Source organism: Anopheles coustani, chromosome 3 (assembly GCF_943734705.1).
Source record: "Anopheles coustani chromosome 3, idAnoCousDA_361_x.2, whole genome shotgun sequence".
In the NCBI taxonomy this organism is placed as follows: domain Eukaryota; kingdom Metazoa; phylum Arthropoda; class Insecta; order Diptera; family Culicidae; genus Anopheles; species Anopheles coustani.
The window spans coordinates 62,112,996-62,134,314 of record NC_071288.1 but is presented as its reverse complement, the minus strand read 5'-3'; the positions used below and the strand labels follow the sequence as shown (position 1 = coordinate 62,134,314).

At 39.6% G+C, this 21,319-nt stretch overlaps 1 protein-coding gene across 1 annotated transcript; it reads right to left on the bottom strand.

Annotated features, from left to right (window-relative positions):
* Positions 1-509: 509 nt before the first annotated feature.
* Positions 510-12,603, bottom strand: LOC131261488 (uncharacterized). The gene is made up of 5 exons (XM_058263534.1): positions 12,461-12,603; positions 2,052-2,251; positions 1,699-1,976; positions 1,361-1,539; positions 510-1,289 (listed from the first exon to the last, which is right to left on the bottom strand). Exons 1-5 carry the CDS (start codon positions 12,516-12,518, stop codon positions 1,198-1,200), a joined length of 807 nt encoding a protein of 268 aa, XP_058119517.1. The 5' UTR covers positions 12,519-12,603; the 3' UTR covers positions 510-1,197.
* Between the last annotated feature and the right edge of the window lie 8,716 nt (positions 12,604-21,319).

The following is a 21,319-nucleotide window of genomic DNA, read 5'->3' as shown; positions in this document are numbered from 1 at the left end:
ATATTCTGCAGCTCGTTCAAGCGTTTTGCCTTTCCCATACCATGACAAATTAACTGTTTTTGCGAAATCCAGGAAACACAGCATACAACATAAATACCAGGTGAGGTATATAAAAGCATAACATATTCAGCCATCTTGCGAGCTTTCAAAGAAAATCTCAATAAAAATGACTGCGTCTAAACGATTGCAAAGCAACTAAAGCAGGAAATATGATCATAATTCTACTACCAAGTAAACAACGCTAGAAAACTGTTATTAGTGTGTGTAAGCAAGGCAACGGATCTCACTACTGCATGCATATAATATTTGATTTGTTGCACCGAACTGTTACGATCACGACAAAGTTTATAAATGCGGCCAAACATTTGCATCGCACTGTATATTAATAAAAAAATTACGTTATACAACGCATAGCCTTTCATAATGGAGGCGCCTAGTAGGGGACAAAGGCGCTGAGGATTGCTGAGGCGGTATATATAGGCTGAGAAATAAATACAAATTTATGACTCTTGTCTCGTTATAGATTAGTTTATTGTAATCGGTAACATGTAATGTACAACAAAATTATCATCGCACTGTCGTAATTACGATAATAGATTTAACTACAAACACAATCTGTCATCACGAGCGCAGTACTGTCGCATTCGTTTACACCTAGTCCGATCGATGACACGGTTTTCTCCTTAATTCCTATATTCCAGATTTCACCGTAATTATGCTGTAACAAATGGTTTTCCCGCTCACATAGCTCTTTTGGCCACGTTCCGTTTTGTGCCACAGAGGTTAATAATTTAAACTTTTTAAAAATATACTTTAAATACATTTACATTTGAATCATGCATTCACGCTTCCATTCCGGGATCTCGTTGTGCTAAAACAACCGGCCCAAGGCACACAGCTTTTCGTTTGACGAAACATACTATAAGCGCAATAAGAAGCAAAAATCACCAAAACGACCCATGACGTGAACGGATCGCCAATCCTTAGACGGTACCATGAGATGGAACAGTGTAAACAGTTGATCTTGCAAGGAGCGAAAAACAACATGGCAACAGTCCTCGCTGTCGTAGCATCGCTTGGGAGAAAGTAACGGGAAGACAAATTTAGGCTAAACGTTTCATCTACTTGACGCTAAAAGGCATTCTTTAAGGTGGGTCCCAGAGAGGGCTAGCGGCGCCTTTCTTCTATCTGCCATTATTAGAACATGCTCAGCATTCGCGCAAATACTGCAGTGGTAATGGTGAACACGAACACTTGGAGCATGGCCGCATTCACACGGAAGGCCCCACCTAAGCGAAAGAAATATTTTGGATTGGAATCAGAAAATGATCAAACACGTGAAAGTTCGAGCCGGACTTACCAACGTAAGGCATACTGGTTTGTAGCTTATAGTCGGTCGTCGGTATCGTCACCACGCACTCGATGTCCATATTCTTGTTCTGATCCGGCAGTATGTACTGCACACTAACGTTGTAGTAACCGGTATAATCCTGAACCTGTTCGCTCACAACGACGTCCGATACCTTTTGTTCATCGATCCTGAAATGATTCAAACAATAGAATAAGCTATTTCGCAACGCAAAGTTTTCATTACGAAGGGCCTTTAAGATGCCGTTCTATTGCTGAAAAATTATCCAAATAGTGGAATAAATCTTTATGCTTCTATGTTCAGAGCAATCCCGTCATTTTCATACTTACAACAAGGAAACATCCGGCAGGGGATATATTTCTCCAACATTGCAGAACACCACCGTGCTGCCATTGGTTTCCCGCTGGTAGCCCAACGAAAAGTCGGTCTCGGGGACGATGATGTTCAGATGGGCCGTCTTGGTGTCGAGACCGGCGTACGTTTGGACCTGACAGGTGTAGTTTCCGGTATAGTTCGCCATGGGATTGATGATCTTCAGGGAGCTGTATTTGTGCAACCGATCGTCCGACTCCGAGTAGTTTATGTCAATGTGTCCTTTGAAAGAGCTCTGAAATGATCCAATAAAAAAAATCACAATCACTCATAAATACAATTACACCGTTGTCAAAGTAGCTTCACTCACAAACACAACGGGGTTCCTCGTCGGGATCCACTGGTAGATCGTCAGATCGTTGTGCTTCCATTTCAGCACGAAACCCTTCGTTTCGCTTTCGTCGACTTCGTAATCGCAGCCCAGGATTAGTGGATTGCTTTCACTATTTTCCCGATTCACAATGAAGGAAGCCGGTACCCGTAGGTCGCTGATTTGAAGGCAGGTAGCGACTGAAAAACAAAACGAAGAAAAACAAGATTCATGTTTAATTGAATTACAACATAATAATGAAATGTACAATATAAAACAATGTAACAGAAGGGAACATTAATAACTTTGGTTTAAAAAACATAATAATATCAAATGACTTTCAACTATACACGATATTCAATATATTCTCCTGCAAATTCAAGCACCAGTAATTTTATAACACTAAGTCTGAATTGATTTATTTTTTCCATATTTTACAAATCAATTATAGCACTATTTTATTAATGCTGTTTTTATTTATTTTTAACAGCTTCCAATGTTTTCCAAACCCGATTTATGCGGCAAGCATGACTTCCATCGCTATTTGTTCTCAAATTGGGAATCCGGCATTGACCTGTGCGAAAATAGACACGTTTTGCTGTTTTTTTTACATTTAATAGCACCAAGTATCAAAATAGTTGGGTTTAGATCTGGAAAGTTGAGAAGCCTATCTTTCTAGATAAAAGTCAGACAAATTCGCCCATTATCAGTTATCAGGAGCAAATGAAATGTGTTATAAGGTGTTTAAGCACCTTATCATTTTTCCTCTTAATTTTTTCAATGTTCTTTTGCTGTAAAAACCATTATGGAATTAAAAGCGTTGTGCTTACCATATTTGGGTAACAACAAGCGGTGTTGGCTGTTTTTAAATATACCTGCGTAAGTTCATGGTAATTTTATTATTAAAATAAGGAATATGTTTACACCTATGCAACCGCCTATTTTGAACATTCTGGAACTGCTGCTACAGGGCAAATATCTATCATAGAAAAAGACAAACGCTCTTTCAGAAAGTCATAAAAACGTGTTTCACCTCATCGCGGAACTTTTGATCTTTTATTAAATTTGAATAATGAATGGCAACTACCGTAGAAGCACCATACTTGGCGCGGGTCCAAACTTGGCGCACTTTCTAATATTTTCTTCGATATTAGACTATTTCCAAAACATTTCAGCCTAAAATATGTAGTCAAATATTTGTTTATGTTTGTACAATACTTCCGCATCAAAACATGTGATTGATTTTTGGTTATTGAATGTAAATTTAATTAAATGAAAAATTCCATCCTACAAGCGCGCCATTTTTTACCCGCGTTAGCAACGCTGCTAAGGAGTGTGTTCAACTGTTTCCAATAATTTAAAGGCAAAACAAATATTATCAATGTTTTTTTTAACCGAAACTGTTAAAATGTAAGTATTTCCACTGAATCGTGGTTAGATTCGGTGCTTTTTGAGATATTTATGCTAATTTGAAGCGACAACATTTTGCGCCAAGTTTGGCACACAATGTTCCTAATTATTCTCCGTGGAGAATATGAATGTTTGCGCTGCTAGATATTTTTGAATCATAGAAGGCTTTGATGAATGTAGATTATACAGTCTGACAAGAAAGTATCCGTACAGTCATCAATTTCAACTTTAAGCCTAGTTATCTCAGTGACTACGTGACCTAGCACAAATATTTAAACGACATGTCGTAGATAAACTTCTATTCTATCCAATGAGGTCTTAACATTTCAAAAAAGTTACTTGTAGGTCACTTTGCTCTAACGAAACCCCAAAAAAGGCCCAAAATCGATGACAAAAAAGTATTCGTACACCCGGCTTTCTTGACCAAAAACACCGGTTTGGTGAGGTTCTAGTAGTCAAAGTATCAACCTAGCTATTATTTCGAGTTATTAAGGGTCTAAAAGAATGGCGGCATCAATTTTATATCATCATTCAACGTGAAATGGCCAGTGAAACTTGGCATACAGCTGCAACCAATAGAGAGCTATCTTTTTCATGTGATGTCAAGGGAACCTAACATGGCAAGTTGATGAACTCTGTGGCAAATCTCATGCTAAGTCTCAGGAACTTATAATTTGTCGAATTAACCAGGGTACAACTAGACTAAACCCTGCAAACAGACATCTTTCGTGGTTAGTCAATCGCTATGAGGGGGTGATTGCTCGAAAAGCTATGAAGTCCTCCATACTTAGAGTTCTCAAACATGACGAACGAAGTGTCTAGATCACCAATCATATGATTTGGATTACAACTCTTAAGAAGGATTTTTGGAAATAACAATAACATTGCATAATTGTATGTTGCAAATTATTCGTTTCTAAGATTTCGTTTCTTTTGATACCATTGGCGTGTCGGCACAGTGTTTTATACACTATATACAGACTTCATACATACAAAATTAAGCAATTTTGGCCAAAAAAACGAACAACAATAGAGACGTAACGTCGAACTCAATCATCAATATGAGCAACGTTGTTCCAACTATAAAACACAGTAGTTGAGAGTATGTGTTATGGTGCTCGGAGGCCATTAATCAAACTGGAAACATTGAACTAATTATAAATCATCTGTAGGACATGGTCTACTTCGCCCATTTTATTCTTTGGACAAGCCAACCCTTGGTAAAAGTTTAGATGTTCTACAATGTTCTCTCTGAGTAAAATAACGATCCTAAGAATAGGTCATGTATTGTCCAAGAGTGACCACTTTATGAGATCATACAAGTGTTGACGATAGTCGAAAAGTGTCCGGAATCGATCTCTATACAACATTTGTCGAAAGATGCCTAGATCTACCATCAACGGAACATTATCCTGATCTTAGTAGACATCTTTAGAACTATTATGGAATCGGGTCAAATTTCCAGCATATTTCGAAAAGAAAACTGGTAGAAATTATTTCTTGGCACTTACAGGCTATTATTGAGGCAAGTGGCATTGATTGCACCATATTGGCACATCATGTACGGATGGCACATCATCAATACTCGTCATGTACGGATACTTTTTTGTCATCGATTTTGATCCTTTTTTGGGGTTTCGTTAGAGCAAAGTGACCTACAAGTAACTTTTTTGAAATGTTAAGACCTCATTGGATAGAATAGAAGTTTATCTACGGGATGTCGTTTAAATAATTGTCCTAGGTCACGTAGTCGCTGAGATAACTAGGCTTAAAGTTGAAATTGATGACTGTACGGATACTTTCTTGATAGACTGTAAAAGCTAGGGAAGAGATAGTTTCATTTGCGCGAGATAAGCCAAAGTCCCCGGCAAAAAAAGCCAATTTGATTTTTTAATTGCTGTTCAAATGTGTTTCTATTGTTTTAAGTTGACTTTTGAATAAAATTGTTGTATGTCATGAACCTACATCCAATTTGTTTTGAGTGCGCCAAGTTAGGAACACATCGCGCCAAATAAGGAACATTGAAAAAATCGTGCGCCAAGTTAGGAACATAATGTACCACACAAAGAGTTTCTGAAACATGAAGAAATATTAATTTAAGAGTTTCTCACTTATTTTTCTTATATTCTATGGTAGTTAGGCCAGCACTGTGCAAAAAATGGTATGATTTGACGGAACATTGCTTTTGTTATTAATTTTTTTATGCAGAATTTCCTTAACTGCGCCAAATATGGTACATCTACGGTACATAGATTATTTTTAAAATATGCAGAGAAGGCGTATTCACTACAGCTCGATGAAAAAAGTGTATGAAAAAAACATTGGACGTAATTTACATATTATACAAGTATTGTTTAGGTGTAGCAACAATACTTGAACAATCTATTTTGGCTAGAAAATGTGCAGTTTGTAATGAAGAAAATGGATTGGATAGTTCCAATAATCAATCGTAAATTAATAATAAGAAAACAAAGATATGCAATACTCAAGTTTTTAGTACAATTATCTTTTCCATACTACGAAACTACACCGAAAGTTATATGCTCATAGTACCGTATTTTTCCGTCCGTTAACGACCCTCCAAAAAAATATATTCAATGTTTATGAAACAAATTGATTTTTTTTCTAATTTTCTACAGTTGTAACAATGTTATACGTGTTTTAACCTCCACTCTATGATCGAATCGAAAAGTTACTACCCGTGTATAACGACCCCCTTAAACGAACTTTTAACATTCTTGAACTAAAAGGGGGTCGTAATACACGGAAAAATACGGAATATATGCTTCACTATGATACTGTGGAGGCTAGGAACAGGATGCAACACAGCACCATTAGAGGAAGATTCTAGTAATCCTTCAGCTCAGACACTAGTGAAAAGAACTATCGCCTGGCTACAGCAAGTGTGGTCAAAAAGCATGTAAATTAAATGGCCTACCATAGATTTATATGCTCAAACATCATAGTCAATTGAAAAATCCCAATCAGTTGAATAAACAAATATGTTGCGCGCCATCTATAAAGCACCTACACTTCAAAAAAAAATTGTGGAAAAAACAATGAGTAAGTTTTTCCAGGATTTTTTATTGGCAAACTGATTCAGGGTGAGATTGACGCCCCCAATCTTCTGGAACTAATTAACTTTAATGCTCCCTCTAGACAGCTCCGCACCTCGGAAGTCCTAAGAACAACCGCCAATAGTACGCGCTATGGCCAGTTCGCTCCAATGACCGCTATGAGCTACACTTTCAATAGAGCTTACTACGCCTTCAATTTTTGTGATAACATTAATACTTTTAAGATGCGCCTGACAACGGACCCAAATTTTGTATAAGAAGTATGTATTTTGTTTTGTCGCGTTTAAGATAGATTTAATTACTCATTGGGACTTTGTCTGTCCGTTGAGTTTACACTCTAAATAAACAAAACTAAAGATACTCGGTATCTTATTCTAGAAAAATATTTGATGTATAAATGATCTCAATTATAGCATTTTCATAATGACATAATTTCAATAATAAATCAAATAGAACTCATGTCAAATGATTCAACAACTATCCCTAACGATGTATGTCTAGAAATTCATATCCATTAAAAATGTGTTGCCTCATAACCGGTTTGAAGACTGACACTGAGTCGGAGCCGCTGCAGCAGACGAAAATAGCGTAACAACTATTCAAACCAAATCGGTAAGCATCGCGCAACTGGCCAAGCTGTGAACTTTGGTTAGAATAGTTGTAAAAACATTACCCCCTCTCTGACACCAAAAGAGTGCCTACGAACGGTATTATTCAGCAAGCCAACAACATCCGGATAGAGAGCTACTAATGGATGGACAAATAATCAACCGAGTGTTACGAGCGAACCATAAATCAAACGCAATAACACGTCGAGTTGATACGAAGTGAAAAGTTTCGCTAGGTAGTGGCAGAAGAGTACGCAACAACTTTAGAAAGAGAAATTATTACACACGGTCGATCGAAATCGTTTTCAATATTATATCGCCGTATCGTCACATCAAAAAGGGGAATAAACATGGTTTCGACGTTAGGTTCATGAAAATTTAACATTCCCCTCGACAGGGATTACCGTTTGAATAAATCAATAATCGTTAGATTAATGTGTTACTCTCTCAAAAGCGTGGGTTCGAATCGCAAACAAGATCAAATCCACTGTTGAATGAGATTGAATATCCTATTTATCAAATTTTTCCAAAATTTTCAGAATTCAAATGTTAAAAATTTGGTCAACAATTAACATTAACAAGAAAGATAGTAAAAGACCAGGTAGCTCCATTAAGATGATATATCTTCTTCCATGAAGGCAAATTTTAGCTATTTTGAGTTTCAAAATTAAATTTTCTTATCAATATAGATTATAATTATCGTATAAGAACAAACAGCTCGTGGACCGTTTCATACAATGATTCAGATGCTTATTGCTAACGAGGAAATCTAAAACTAGGACGATGCCATAAAAAGACACGCTTGAAGCAAATGTTGGCCAACAGTTTCCATTTCGCTTCAGGTACTATTTTGTGCTCTGCATTCGTCGCTTCAGAAATATCCAGCTCGGGCTAGAAAAGGGCAAGATATTTTTACAGCCTACAATATTCAGCGCCAAATGCAGGTGGATACGGAAATGACACCATAAAATGGGCGAAGTGAGCAAAATATCGCTAATGGAACGGCAAAGGGGTTTCTTCCGGCAACAATTCGCTCCTTCGTCGGTCGGTATATTAAGGTCACGCGAACGCACACCCTCTTTAATTATGTTCCAGCACATCCAGGCCACATGTTCAATCCTACAACGACAGCAAGATAAACGGAAAGTGTAATAAATTTCACATCGAAAATGATTGACGTAGAACGGTTGGTTTTTACCGATCGGACCAACCCTCGTTTCCTTGCGGTCGGCGGGAACTTAGCGAGGGCGAAGGAAAAGTGAGCAATCACTGGCTAGCAGATGGTTTGAGCGAATTTTCCGGTCGCTCTGACGGGAAAACGACTACGCCGTTGGCCGGTGTTCAAGTGTACATCGTTTTCCAACGCTTCTCCAACGGCCATACCGAGGATCTGTTGCTTCTGTTCGAAAAGTCATCAACTCGCACACAAAGGCAATAGTACACACAACATTAAGTTTGTGTAGCTGAGGCAGGAACATTTAGCGACTTTACGTAACGCCTCAAGGTGACGATGAGTTATTATGGCACGTTTGAACAATTTTCCACGGGCTTTGTACCGATGCAAAAGGGGCGATTGGAAAAGCGCTCGGCGAGAAAAATGGGTTCGGCTCATGCAATTACATGCAATGCGTTACATGTAAATATACGTTTGCCAACAATGATGACCGGGAGTGCTGGCGAAGCAAAGGTAATTTATCACTTCCTAGATCGAAGGGCAACTCATCCACCCGACTGCATCGCGCGGCTCAAGATTTGCCAGATCCCCGATGCAATCTACAAATACGAGTGCATGCGGAATCGATTTACCTCGTGGGAGTCGCATTTGTCGCAAAAGTAGTCTCGAATCGGGAGTGAACAGCATACCAGTCCAATGAATAAATTGAGCTGCTTCGAGAGGCCATTTAGGGAGGCCTCAATGCCGTTGGAGTTCTCCATGCCCTGATCGGGCGAATCTACCGATCGTAGCACAGTTCACAGTGCGGGGAATTTTCTAAAAATAAGCTTCGCAAACGACAATTCCAAACCATCTTCCGGTCAAACACACTCGAAGAACGCACGCTTCTACAGCAAATGTAAAGTCAAGAAAACAGGGGGGGCAGTTTGTGAAAAGTGTGTGCAAATTTTTTTCGAGAAATAGAGCAAAATTTCCACTTCTTTTTGCTGAACGCGTTTAATTCCGTGAGGATGGAAATAGTATGAAAAATAAACATACGTGATGATGGAAATTATGTTAATCATTTAAAGAAGTAGCCCGTTTCTTGCATAATTTATTTCATAATTTTATGATCACAGTCAAATTGCTCGGTTTAGTAGTAGAATCATCGAATGTACAAAGATTCTCGTAAACCGCATTTATTTTTATGGTATACAATTAGAATTCTATAGTGGCTCTTCGAAAAATGTATATGCCTTTAATGTGGCACATTTTAACTAACAACACTCGAGGAAAATATTTAATGGTTGTATGTTTGTTTACAAGACAAACAAATGGACTAACATTGTGAAGGAATCTATTTTGCCTCCAAATGGCATCCGTATGTATATTTATGTAACTTTCAACGAAACATTAAGCAAGTCTAGGTATGAAAATTGTTCAAATAAATAACTTCTTACTCTTAAACGTGGGTTCAAAACCAACTTTGGCGTGTTATTTTTAGGTAGAAACAAAATCCGTTCCGTACCATCGTACCATATCGAAGGATTCTGAGGGCAGGTCAGATTTGGAATCTGTATATCAGAGGGTTTTTCTCATAGATGAAGACAAAATTGACTTCAAGTTTATTCCAGAGCAAACATTTCATCTTGCCTTTGACAGGAGCGTGTAACCTGTTATTTATACTAGGTTTTTTTTTTTTGCAACAGCGATTCCGGAAAAATAAAGTGATTCAAATTCAAGGAAAAGTTAAGCAATTAGCATAAATATTTGATAGTTTTGTATGAAAATTGTTGTGAAATATTTTAATTTTAGCCTTCGGGGATTTCGTTGATGTGTCAATGCAACACCAAGATACCTTTTGATTGGATCTTAGTTTTTTATTCTTTTTGGTCCTAGTTTTTGTATATAAGTATAAATAAAAAAGACAATATATGATTCGAACTTGATGCAAACAGTTCTTTGAATTGTTCCATTGATTATTGTATAAGTTCTCATAAAATGTAATATGTAATTACAAATTTGAAAATTAAATTATATTCTGCGGTTGTACCCGTGTGGAGGGACTAATTTAAAGGTGACGTTGAAAGATAAAAATAGATTTTTTGTTTAACATTTTACTCAACACAAGACACGGGTCGATTGTTCTACCATGACTTCATCCTGGAAAATCTTCCAACGTGAACAGAACAACTAGATGTTCAAAGGTAAATGTTAATTATCACACCGTTGAACTTGCCAACATTCAAGCTACAAAACCATAGCTGAACTAATTAGCACTTGCAACCAACTCTCATTGAATAGTCGTTTGAGCTCCAACACCGTTTTTTTTTCATTCGGATTCGGAGTATTTCATTCGGATGTTCATAAACATAAACTATAAATCGCCATCGGCTTGAGTTACAATCATTACATTACAGTTACATTATTACAATTTCCTTCTAACATGCATCAAACTAACTTATACCAGATGTGTAACGAGAAAATGGGTTAACAAATTCCAAGTAGAGAGAAACAGAGCCTTGTTTCTATTTACGAAGAATACTTCTAAACCAATTTTTTGCAATGCAAAAATTAGCATTCCCTTAAATGTTGCTTCCATCACAAGCTGTTGAATACACACGAAAACAAACACAAAACTGTTTATCATACATAAATTTCAAACATCATAACCGAGGTGAACTTATCTTTCTGCATACTAGAATACATTGCTTTGAAATCATGACAAAATGCATTTTTGCTGTCATTTTGAACACTCTTTTACCACGCTATAACTGCGGTATTTCAAATCCGTAAACGGCTACTTTTAAGTATATTTGTTGGTTATCGGTTGGCAGTTTTGATTTTTTGGTACACCTCTTGGTCATTCCTGTAGGTCGGTGTAAAGCAAAAAAGATCGAAATGAACCGAATTTGAATTCTTTTTCAACTTTTATATTTTCAAAATATAAAATAAAAAGTGTGTGCTAAAAAGTTCATACATAAAGTCACCTGTAAAACATAATTTGATATTGTTAAGATGACAAATAGCGCCACAAATTATGGCGCTTGAAGTTGTGAATTAAATTTTCCATAGATTGGTTCCTGTTTTGCGCTTTGTTCCATTATTCCGCACGCGAGTGTTTCGATGGGTTATGCGATAAGCATGACTATGGATCTTTGAGGTCGAATTTAGGTCGTGTAGTTGCAAAAACACGTTTTTATTATTTAAATGTTGATTCGTATATTTTTATGGATCTATATCATACAATAAATATACGCACACTTTTTACGGATTTATTTTAATAAATGTATAAAATAAAATAAAATAAATGTATAAAAGAAATAAAGTTCTCTGTTTTGCTTCACATCAGCAGCTAGCGGAATAATAGAGAGGCCATCCAAAAATAAATAACGCCAACAATATTCAATAAACATACTAAAAAGTACCCTTTTACAGATTTGAAAAATCTAAAAAACAGCGAAGCTATAACGTGTAATAATCAGTCAAAATGACCGATAAAAAGCACTCTGGTTCTCGGGAACTGATCGAACAGGAAATGTTTTAGATGTAGCTATGGATTTAAAGAATAGCTTTGTTTAAATATTCAGCCGTTTCGAGATATTAAAGTCGTAAATTTCGTCGCGGTCAAATTGGACGTTGTTTGCAATCTAGTCTAGTGTTATCTACAGCTAACTTTTTATCACTTTGCATAACAGAGCATAAACGCCAAAAGTATTAGATTTCTTCTTTAAAAACACATCAGAGGCATTCCAATGCTTCAGATCGAAATAAGAAAACATTCAATAAACTTGAGCTGAACAAATGTGATAAATAAAACAAAAAAAAAATTCAAGGTTGAAAAATGACGCAAATAAGCCATACAATATGCTTTCCCAAATACATGAAACTCATTTTCTGATTTATCGTACCAACATTCAGCTGTGACACGTTTTGGTCGAAAACAAATTAATTTGTGGTTCAAGGTCTAATTAAAAAACTATCAGAAAAAAACCGATAAGTTTTTCACGGACGTGGCTTGGTCGGTTCAGTCACCCCCGATTTGTTGAAAAAAAAATCCACACTTCCCAAGGAATGTAAGGTTGCTTTCGCCCTTTCACCCCTGAAACTATCCGCTGAATTCCTAGAGCGTGAAGTCGGTTTCATCGGCGTTAAAATTACCTTGCAGGAAAAGAAGCGTTAATCCGGTTACGAAAATAAGTCCCCGCTGTTTATCCATCGTCGAGACGTGTCCGGTTATCCCCGGTGATCCTATAAACGTTACGTCCGATTAGCCGGGTAGGGTTTTCCTTGGGCGGTTTTCCTTCGCTGCGGGACAATGTCAGGGCGGACGAAACTCGACCCTGCGACGAAGATGATAGGCTGTTTGTGCACCCGACGTTAATGTCAAACACACGCGCACGTGCACACACACGCACACACACACACACACAAAACAGATCACGCTCACATTAACCGCTCCTGTAGTGCGAAGACCTTAGAGATAGACCCGATGGACACCACTAATCTCCCTTACGATAGCGTATTTTAATGGTTTTATTTTGTTTAATTTTGTTTACTCGAACACCGGGCGACGTTCCTCTGAGTTTTGCGCTCGAGGTGTTATATTCTGTGTGTGTGTGTGTGTTTACACTCGTCGGGATCGTTTCTTTCCCCCCGCAACTAAATCCGTGTTCTCACCAATCGTGCCAATTAGCGCGTATCGACACAACGGACCAGGAAAGGACTCCGGTTGACACCAGCAACTAACAAATATGTCGATCCCCACCAGTTCCGGCCTGGCTCCGGGCAACCGATACTGGCTTTGCACTCTGATTTCCTTCTGCTTTTACGACGCTGTGACTACACCATAATGACGCACGTGGTACGATGATGTTGTTGATGACAGTGATGGTGATGATGGTGATGTTGATGATGGCACAACTCTCGGATGATGCGGTCGGTTTTTCGCGCGCGCTCGCTCACTGAGTCCACGTCCGGTGTTCGGCATTCCCAAAATAACACATCAATAAACCATCACGCTCGGTCGCCTTATGATGTTCGTCCCAGCCCCCCCTCCGGGGTATCACCTCTGCACCCTCGGGAAACGTGAAACTTTTATTTACTATACGTTCAATCTTCGTCCCTCCGTCCGAGGACACTTGCCTTTCCTCCGCTGCTCTTTTCGCTTTCTTTTTCACTTCCGCTTCCCGTTATGCACGGCGACACAACATCACAAATCAAGGCCTAGTATAAACACACACACACACACACAGAACTCAAAGGATTACTCAAGTTTTTCCTCAATAGAAAAATGCACAGTACGTTAAAAAAAATGCGCTAGCAAAATCTTCGTGGTATTTTAATGTAAAACTACTTAGAAAATGTACTTCAATCATAATAGTTTGGAAAAGGCATATTGACTTAAATTCACTAAACCGATGTTAAATTTAAGAAAACGCAATCTATTAGACCACGTAAAAAATTCTTAATTGAAAATAAACTTACTGACTATAAACGATAACAAACTGGACAAATACTAGAATTACGAATTAAACTGCCTATTCCAACACCGACGGCGTACCCCGTAAAGTTGCTTCACAAATCTCCGATATTTTTAGTACATCCCGACGTGCAGTGCAACGGCAACCACCACTTGTTTGTTTTCCCAAGAGAGACCCCTAAACTTTTCCTGGCAAACGTTCACGCGTATGCCAGCATTCGCATGGTGTGCAAAATTTCTGCCACCGAAAGATCGGGAAATCTCCGAAGGAAAGCGGCCGCAAGATCGTGTCGCCGCGGTGGACTGAATTGGTTGTATATTATTTTTCACACTTTATTTCGCAAGGACCTGGGGAGGATCTGGTACGAGGGGTCGGTTGGCTCACGGTCTTCCAAATTGCGATGCCGACCCAGTGCACACTATAGAAAGATGATCACTGCCAGTTTCACCAGCTTCACGTTCTATACCACCCCCGAGGAATCGTCCTCAAGTCGTCGGGAAGTAGCAAACGATCGACGTTTCGAGTGGTAAGGATCACGCACTATGATTGTTATAACTCCTCTTACGGGGTTTATTTGTGTAGATTAGAATCGTTCGACAGTCACAGATCGCAAGAACAGCAAAATCCCTTTTTAACGACCCAGTATAAACGCCACTTACGCAAACGGTCACGGTAGGACTGATCCGTACGAACTCCGACAAGAAACTGGCTGGCGCAGGAAGCAACACCAAGCGGCCCCATTGGAGACTCTTGCCGACGGTTTCATACTATCCGACACACCAACACAGCGACACCACCGGCTGTGTTTGGTAAGGCACGGCCGAGGGTGAAGTATGGGTTTTATATTTCCCGCCGACGGAAATCAAGCACCGTGAGCCGCACCAGTCCACCTCATCATCGTCGTGAGCTCAGCCATGAAGGCAGAAGCTACAAAGCCGCATCCCACAGATAAAGACGGCCGCCCAAGTCCGAGCATCGCACCAACACTACACTTGACTTTTCTTTCCCTCCACCCTTTCCACGGCCCGGCCACGGTAGCACTTCTTCCTTCCTTCCTTCCGGACAAGCGGCCCCCCGGCCACCATCCCCGTGGCGTCCCCCGCTACCGTTCCGGTTGATAGTGACGGTCGCAATCATACGCGATTCGCTCACAAAAAAAAGAGGAATAAGCAACTGGTAAAAATGGTATACAATTTCTCCCGCGCAACACCCCAAACCGACGGTGTTGCTTTGAAGCGAGGATGGGAAGGCCCGTATGGAAGGAGTGAAGGGAAAATTTTCCTGCCACACATCAACTGCACATTTTCCCCCGGAGGAGTAGCAGAGAAGCAAAGGTGGGGGCAAGAAGGAAAAATCAGAAAAATAAGCAAATTACAAGACACATTTAAGCACACGGCAAGAGAATATGGAGCAAGAGTAAGAATAGAGAGAAATTGAGAAAAAGGGAAACATGAAAACTTAAGATAGAATGCGTTGAGTGAAACAGAGAAGAGTAACAAGATGAGTCATAATACAGAAAAGGTTATAAGAACAAAAATTAAAAATAGCTCAACAATATAAAAAACTCTTTTAACCACAAAACCAAAAAGAGAAAAAGAGAGTAAATAGTTTACGTAGTGTTGTAAATAAAAAAAATATCTAATTACTTAATTTAAAAAGAGACACAATTCTATATTCTTTCAAAGAGTAAAGAAACATACTTTACACTGAACCATGCCACAATATTATTCTATTCTATTGCTATAAACTTTCTACCTTGATTCAAGCAACCCTCGGGAGTGTAAACTTTATTGGACGAGACGAAACACTTGTTGCTTAGCAGACGCCACGTCGTGTTTGGGTTAGGTATGATTGAAGGGTCTTCCTGTCGGGAAGCACGTGCCAGCGTTTAATAACACCGTTGAGCCCATGCTCACTAGGTTGATCGCCTGAGGTGATCGTGAACGTGAAAATGGACCCGAAAAAAGGGGCATAAGGGTGACCTTCTGCGCTGGAGAACGCGAGCATGTGCCAGTAAACAATGAGGACTGTTACTGGACCATGACGAGAGATTACAATCTTTTGCCTGTTACATCAAGACATCGTCCAATTGATTTCGGCAGTTCATCGTCCAATAATATATAAATTTGTCTATAGTTTTTTTTTTTTATGTGGCACGACATCCCCTAGTGGGACAAGGCCTCTCTCCGAAGAGAGTTTGTGTGACCGAAAAGTCGGTATATTATAGATCGGTGGTCAGCCGTTCGTAATACCGGGGGGTGCCAGACTCGAGATTCGATCCCATACCTGTGGTGTGGTGTTTCATCGCGCTACCGCTGCGCCATGGGCACCCCCTTGTCTATAGTTAGAAGAGTCAATTAACCACGATGATAGTTGTACAAATTAGTGATAATCAGTTTAAAGAAGTCGATTTTACGAAAGGTGACAAACTTATGTACCTAGGTGGCAAAGAGCTTTTTTGTTTCTAGCAGTTTTTAAACAAAAGTATAAACTAAATGAGCCAACCCACACTCAGCATTTTCGACCGTGTTGAAACTAAATGTTACAAAATCTTTTGTGATTCTGAGGCAGGCAGTAGGGCAAGTTGTAGCAAAATACACCACAATCATACCTCATTCTTATTTTATTGGACTACTAAATGCCTAAATTTGGTATTATCAGGATAGTTCAATCACTATACCATTACATAACTCAAGACTCGTTCTGAGAATTAGTCTTTGAGTGAGGTTTTCATAATCAGTTTACATTGCCTTGCCAGGAAATATAACGTTTATAAAACTATAAAACTCCACAATTTCTTCATCATTGTCACGATTTGCTGAGATATTTGTCGACTACTTAATAATGCAGCACCTCCTCTAGTTTGAGCAGAATTGATTTTCGGCATGGATAAAGTGTTTCGAAGGTTCAAGTGTGGAGAAATTGATACTTTTAAAATAGGGAGTGTATATTTGCACACTTTTCCCTAATTTTAAAAAGAATCATCACTGTCGGTATAGTACAGGATTGGGATCTGATCTTCTGAGAAATCTTCAATCTAACAAACACGAACACTCTCGATACCGCCAGCTCAGAAAAGCGGCCCGCATCGACGGATAAGTACGCGGGACGCCTCTCCCGGGCGGCCACCCGTTACGAGGGAAAAGTCTTTTGAAATCAACGATGCATTCGATCCGGAACACACAAAAACCGTAGTCCGTAAAGTGAAGCAGCAGCAGCAGCGTCACGGACCGTCGCTTTCGCGTGGCCATCCTACCATACACCCCTGATCTCCGACTGTCTGTTGTGTGCACATATATTCATACATCACACTCAGCTCACCATGGTTGGTTTTCTTTGCTCGCCAACGGTACGGCAAGGAAGTAAATCTCGGCCCCTCGGCGGAAAAAGCTGTTCGGATGATATTTGCCGCGTTCTACACAAACGTTCGTCGGTTGCGTCAGACTCGTGGAGATGGCACGCGACCTCGGTACTAGGTTTTTACAGAACAAACAGCTAGCGCAACATGACCCACTGCCCAAACAATGCTCCAAAACCAAAATGGCTTCAAACAATGATGTCACGTCTAGATCACCTGTTTGTTTAACGTAGGGCGTATAGGAGCCCCCGCCATTCCGCACTGCCTTTTTTTAAACGCCTTTCCGCACTGAAGTTTGAAGCTAAAGGCAAAATTTAAATTTCGATAAGATGTCCCTCGCGTTGACAATTATGCGTGCCATTGCTGCGCACCTGTTTCACATACTTCATAATGAATTCATGACCTAGCAACACCTTCGTTCCTTCCTTACGACCCGACCGTCGCGAGCTGATTGACTTTTTGCTTGCTTTTTTGTGCCCGTAATTTCATTCGTTCGCTTTACCCTGAGTCTAAACAACTCACACATATTGAATTAGTGGATGTTTGAAGGAAGAAAAATACAGCTACAGATGCCAGTGGTTTAAACTGTTTGGATTAGGTGCCGAGCTCACGTTCAATGATTAAATAAATCAACAAATTCGTATGATTTGCTTCGTGCTCAACATTCTTCGCGAACGGACGAGGATTGGGAATAGGTTAATTTAGGTAATGTGTGTTGTGATATATCGCAAGAGCACGTAAATAAACAACACGAGAGAATCTTTGCTTCAGCTTAAATAAAGGCCAATGTCTATATAAATATCATGTCAACATTTTTTGGCATCGATCAACACATGTTCATTACATCAATACGCTAAGCAAATGAATTCTTCCATCAAATACTAAAATACTAAAACTGAAAAGAACAACGTCCATGTTATTAGAAGCATTTTCAGTGCCGTACAGGTTACCACAAGGTTATGTCATTCTTCTTCTTCTTCTTCTTCTTTTTCTTCTTCTTCTTCTTCTTCTTCTTCTTCTTCTTCTTCTTCTTCTTGGCGTAACGACCTCTTAGTCATGTCTGACCGTTAAGGGCTTACGAGACTTGTTTCCCTGTTGTACGTGGATAGTCAGTCCTCTAGTACAGGGGAGGGCCCGGTCTCTTTTGGGATTCGAACCCACCCCGTTGAGGTGGTGACCCCCGGCGCTTATGGCCCGATTTTCTAACCGGCTGTCACGGACCCCAGAAGTTGTGCCATTACTCATTTTGAATTGTTGCCCGCGGTGCAATTTCTTGTCCTTTTCCTATTTACATTATTCAATCGCTACCTCTACTCTTTCTAAAGTGTTGTATGATCATAAGTTAAGCAAATATTATTTTATACTGTATTTTATACATTTTATTTTACTATTAGGATACTATTCTGTACGGATAAATTCAGTAATATTGAAGTTTCCTTTCTTCGTGGGTCATGGATTTACTAACAATGGCGAAAATCCGATTTGTTTACACCATAGCGTAGATGCTGCATTAAACATCAACAGAATGCCGAATGCGTCGTGTTGTAAAATATTGTAAAAGTTTTTTTGTTCTAACGAAAAAGGATATAGGTATACTTCTTCTTCTTCTTCTTCTTGGCGTAACGACATTGTTTGGTCATGCCTGCCCGTTAAGGGCTTACGAGACTTGTTTCCCTGTTGTACATGGATAGTCAGTCCTCTCGTACAGGGGAGGGTCCGATCTCAGTTGGGATTCGAACCCACGCCGTCGAGGTGGTGAGCCCCGGCGCTCATGGGCCGATTTTCTAACCGGCGCTACCGCTCGGCTGTCGCGGACCCCCAATAGGTATACTACAGGGTGATAAAAACATTTTCGTGACTTAAAAAAAACAAAATCGATTCTAATCAATGAGTTACTATACAAAATTTGGAATTATTCTGTTTTGTTGAAGTCGATGATCAACTATGTATACATGACCTATACTTTCAACGCAGGAATAACCATAATATATCTTAACCAGTTAAAATGAAGATCGACTCCAGTTAAAATGAAGAGAGTTGGTCAGACCACATAATCTTTTTCCAGCACTCTAGAGAGTTAGCATCATACTCCTATTCGAACTTAAGACTTTTGACCATATTAGCCTTGCAGATATAAGGGCGCCTCCTGCAACAAGTCGGCGACGGATAGTTCATCCTTAATCTGATGGCTGAAGTGTTTCCAGGATATCCCTGACAGTATGTGTATATTTAGTCGAATTGGGAAAAAATATTAAGCGAAAATCAAACAACTTCGAGGTGTGCACTTTTCTGTGCCGGTCACTTTATAACGAAACCCCAGTAAATGTTACACTATAGCATGACAATCTTTGCCAAACAAATCTGTAACGCTTGTTATAGCAAATTTTCTTATCAGTACCAATTCAAGGATGTTTTGGTCATTTTCACTCTCTTGTTGTTGAACAGTAGTGTGTTGTAATAATGAGCTGAGCGCTGGAGGTCAAAAGTATGTTTGAGCAGTGAACCTTTGCTCCGATGTAGGTAATCAATTTTTTAAGTGCGCTCTAACCCATCTATAACGTCAAATCAAACGCTTTTCGAAAACACCATTAACCAAAATTCAAGCTCGATGACATCATTCGGTCTACACTTTTGGCGATGATTGTAAGATTCAAGAAACTGTTGCTCGGAGAAAAGGACGAATTTGACGATGCAAATTGTAACAACCATCGAACGCGAGCAGAAACGACGGATGCTCTATTTCTCATTTCCACCAGCATTCTTTCGACGGTTGGTCTGTAGCCAAAATAGAGAGAGAGAAAAAAAGAAGAACCCACCCAAAAACACACCTTCCGACATACATGGAGAGCTGTATGCCATGACTTTGGCCCATGATGTCTCAAAATAACATTTCTTCCCTATCCTTACCAACGCGGACACGGCCCAGCACGGGATGGTCATCGGGCGAAGGAGGCTGGTTTGCACAATTTTCTCAATGTCAAAGTCAATGGCGCTTAGGTTGGTGGAAATATTTTGCCCATTGGCGTTTGTGTTTGTGTTTTTTTTTTTTGCGTTTATCAGCGATCGCTAAAGCAGCCATGCAAAACTGCGGCCAAGGCAAATGTTTTCATCGTTCGGGCCGCGTTTTGCGGCGCTTCATTATTGTTGTGGTGGGCTAGCTTGAGCGCACCATGGAACACTTGTGTTGCAAATGGTTAGCTAAAAATATTCGTTTTTAGAACTACCAATGATCCGCCCTAACCGGATAGACACAGCTGCGTCGACGACGTAATCGATAAAACTGTACGCCACCATCATTCCCAGCGCGAGAAGCGCAGCATCGAGTCCTTGGCGGTCCAAGAGCATAGTTTATGATGCCAGTTTGAATAATAAATGCGCGTCCATGCGTTTGCGTCATAGTTTACTGTCAGATACAGCATCGAGCACGAACGTTTCGTATTCGTGTGCTCACCGATCGAGTGATTCCTATACCACATGGCTGCACGTCTCATTTGTGCGCAATTTTTGCCGTTTTGAAAAATACTCATTTCAAATAAACTTCTAATTACCACATACACACACACAAAATCAGTTCTAACGGCCAGCAATAAAGTAAAAAAAATCGGGTATAAAAGATTCAAATACTCAGCAACTCAAGCGGTTACTTCCTAGCCAATCGTTATTGCGTTGCCGCTATCTTCGTAACAATTTCTTAAACTTTCGCTTCCACTGTCCATTGCACTCCAACAGCAAAACTCGCAATGGCAACTTGTTGATATGTTTTAATTGCTAAGCCCATCGATCGAAAAGAGGTGGTGAAAACGGTTTGCTGCCTTCTACCGGCTTGCTCTTTGCTCGTGCGGAAAATATTGATAGATCGTAAATCACAAACGGAATGCCGTGGTGGCTAGGATGGTTTGGGAAAACTGGTGCATACTTTTTCACCCCCAACCAACGTTGGAATTTTTGTGCTACGGCGTGTTGAAAGTTGTAGCGTCAATAAACATTCACTTCACTGCTGGTTTGTTTCGCATCTTTTTCCGGTCTAAACATTACCTACTGCTGAATATGATTGATAGAAGAAACATTGAGTAGTTTCGAAATTTAATCGAATTTTTTTAAACATCTGGAATAAAAATCCCATGCCAATGTTTATGACCACGCAACGGCCGGATTCGAATCTATGAAGAAATTTAAAAT

Coding starts and splice junctions, on each gene's coding strand:
- LOC131261488 (XM_058263534.1), bottom strand. CDS start 12,518: ATGGATAAACAGCGGGGACTTATTTTCGTAACCGGATTAACGCTTCTT. Junction 1,977..2,051: donor CGAGGAACCCCGTTGTGTTT/GTGAGTGAAGCT, acceptor GGATCATTTCAG/AGCTCTTTCAAAGGACACAT. Junction 1,540..1,698: donor CTGCCGGATGTTTCCTTGTT/GTAAGTATGAAA, acceptor GAATCATTTCAG/GATCGATGAACAAAAGGTAT.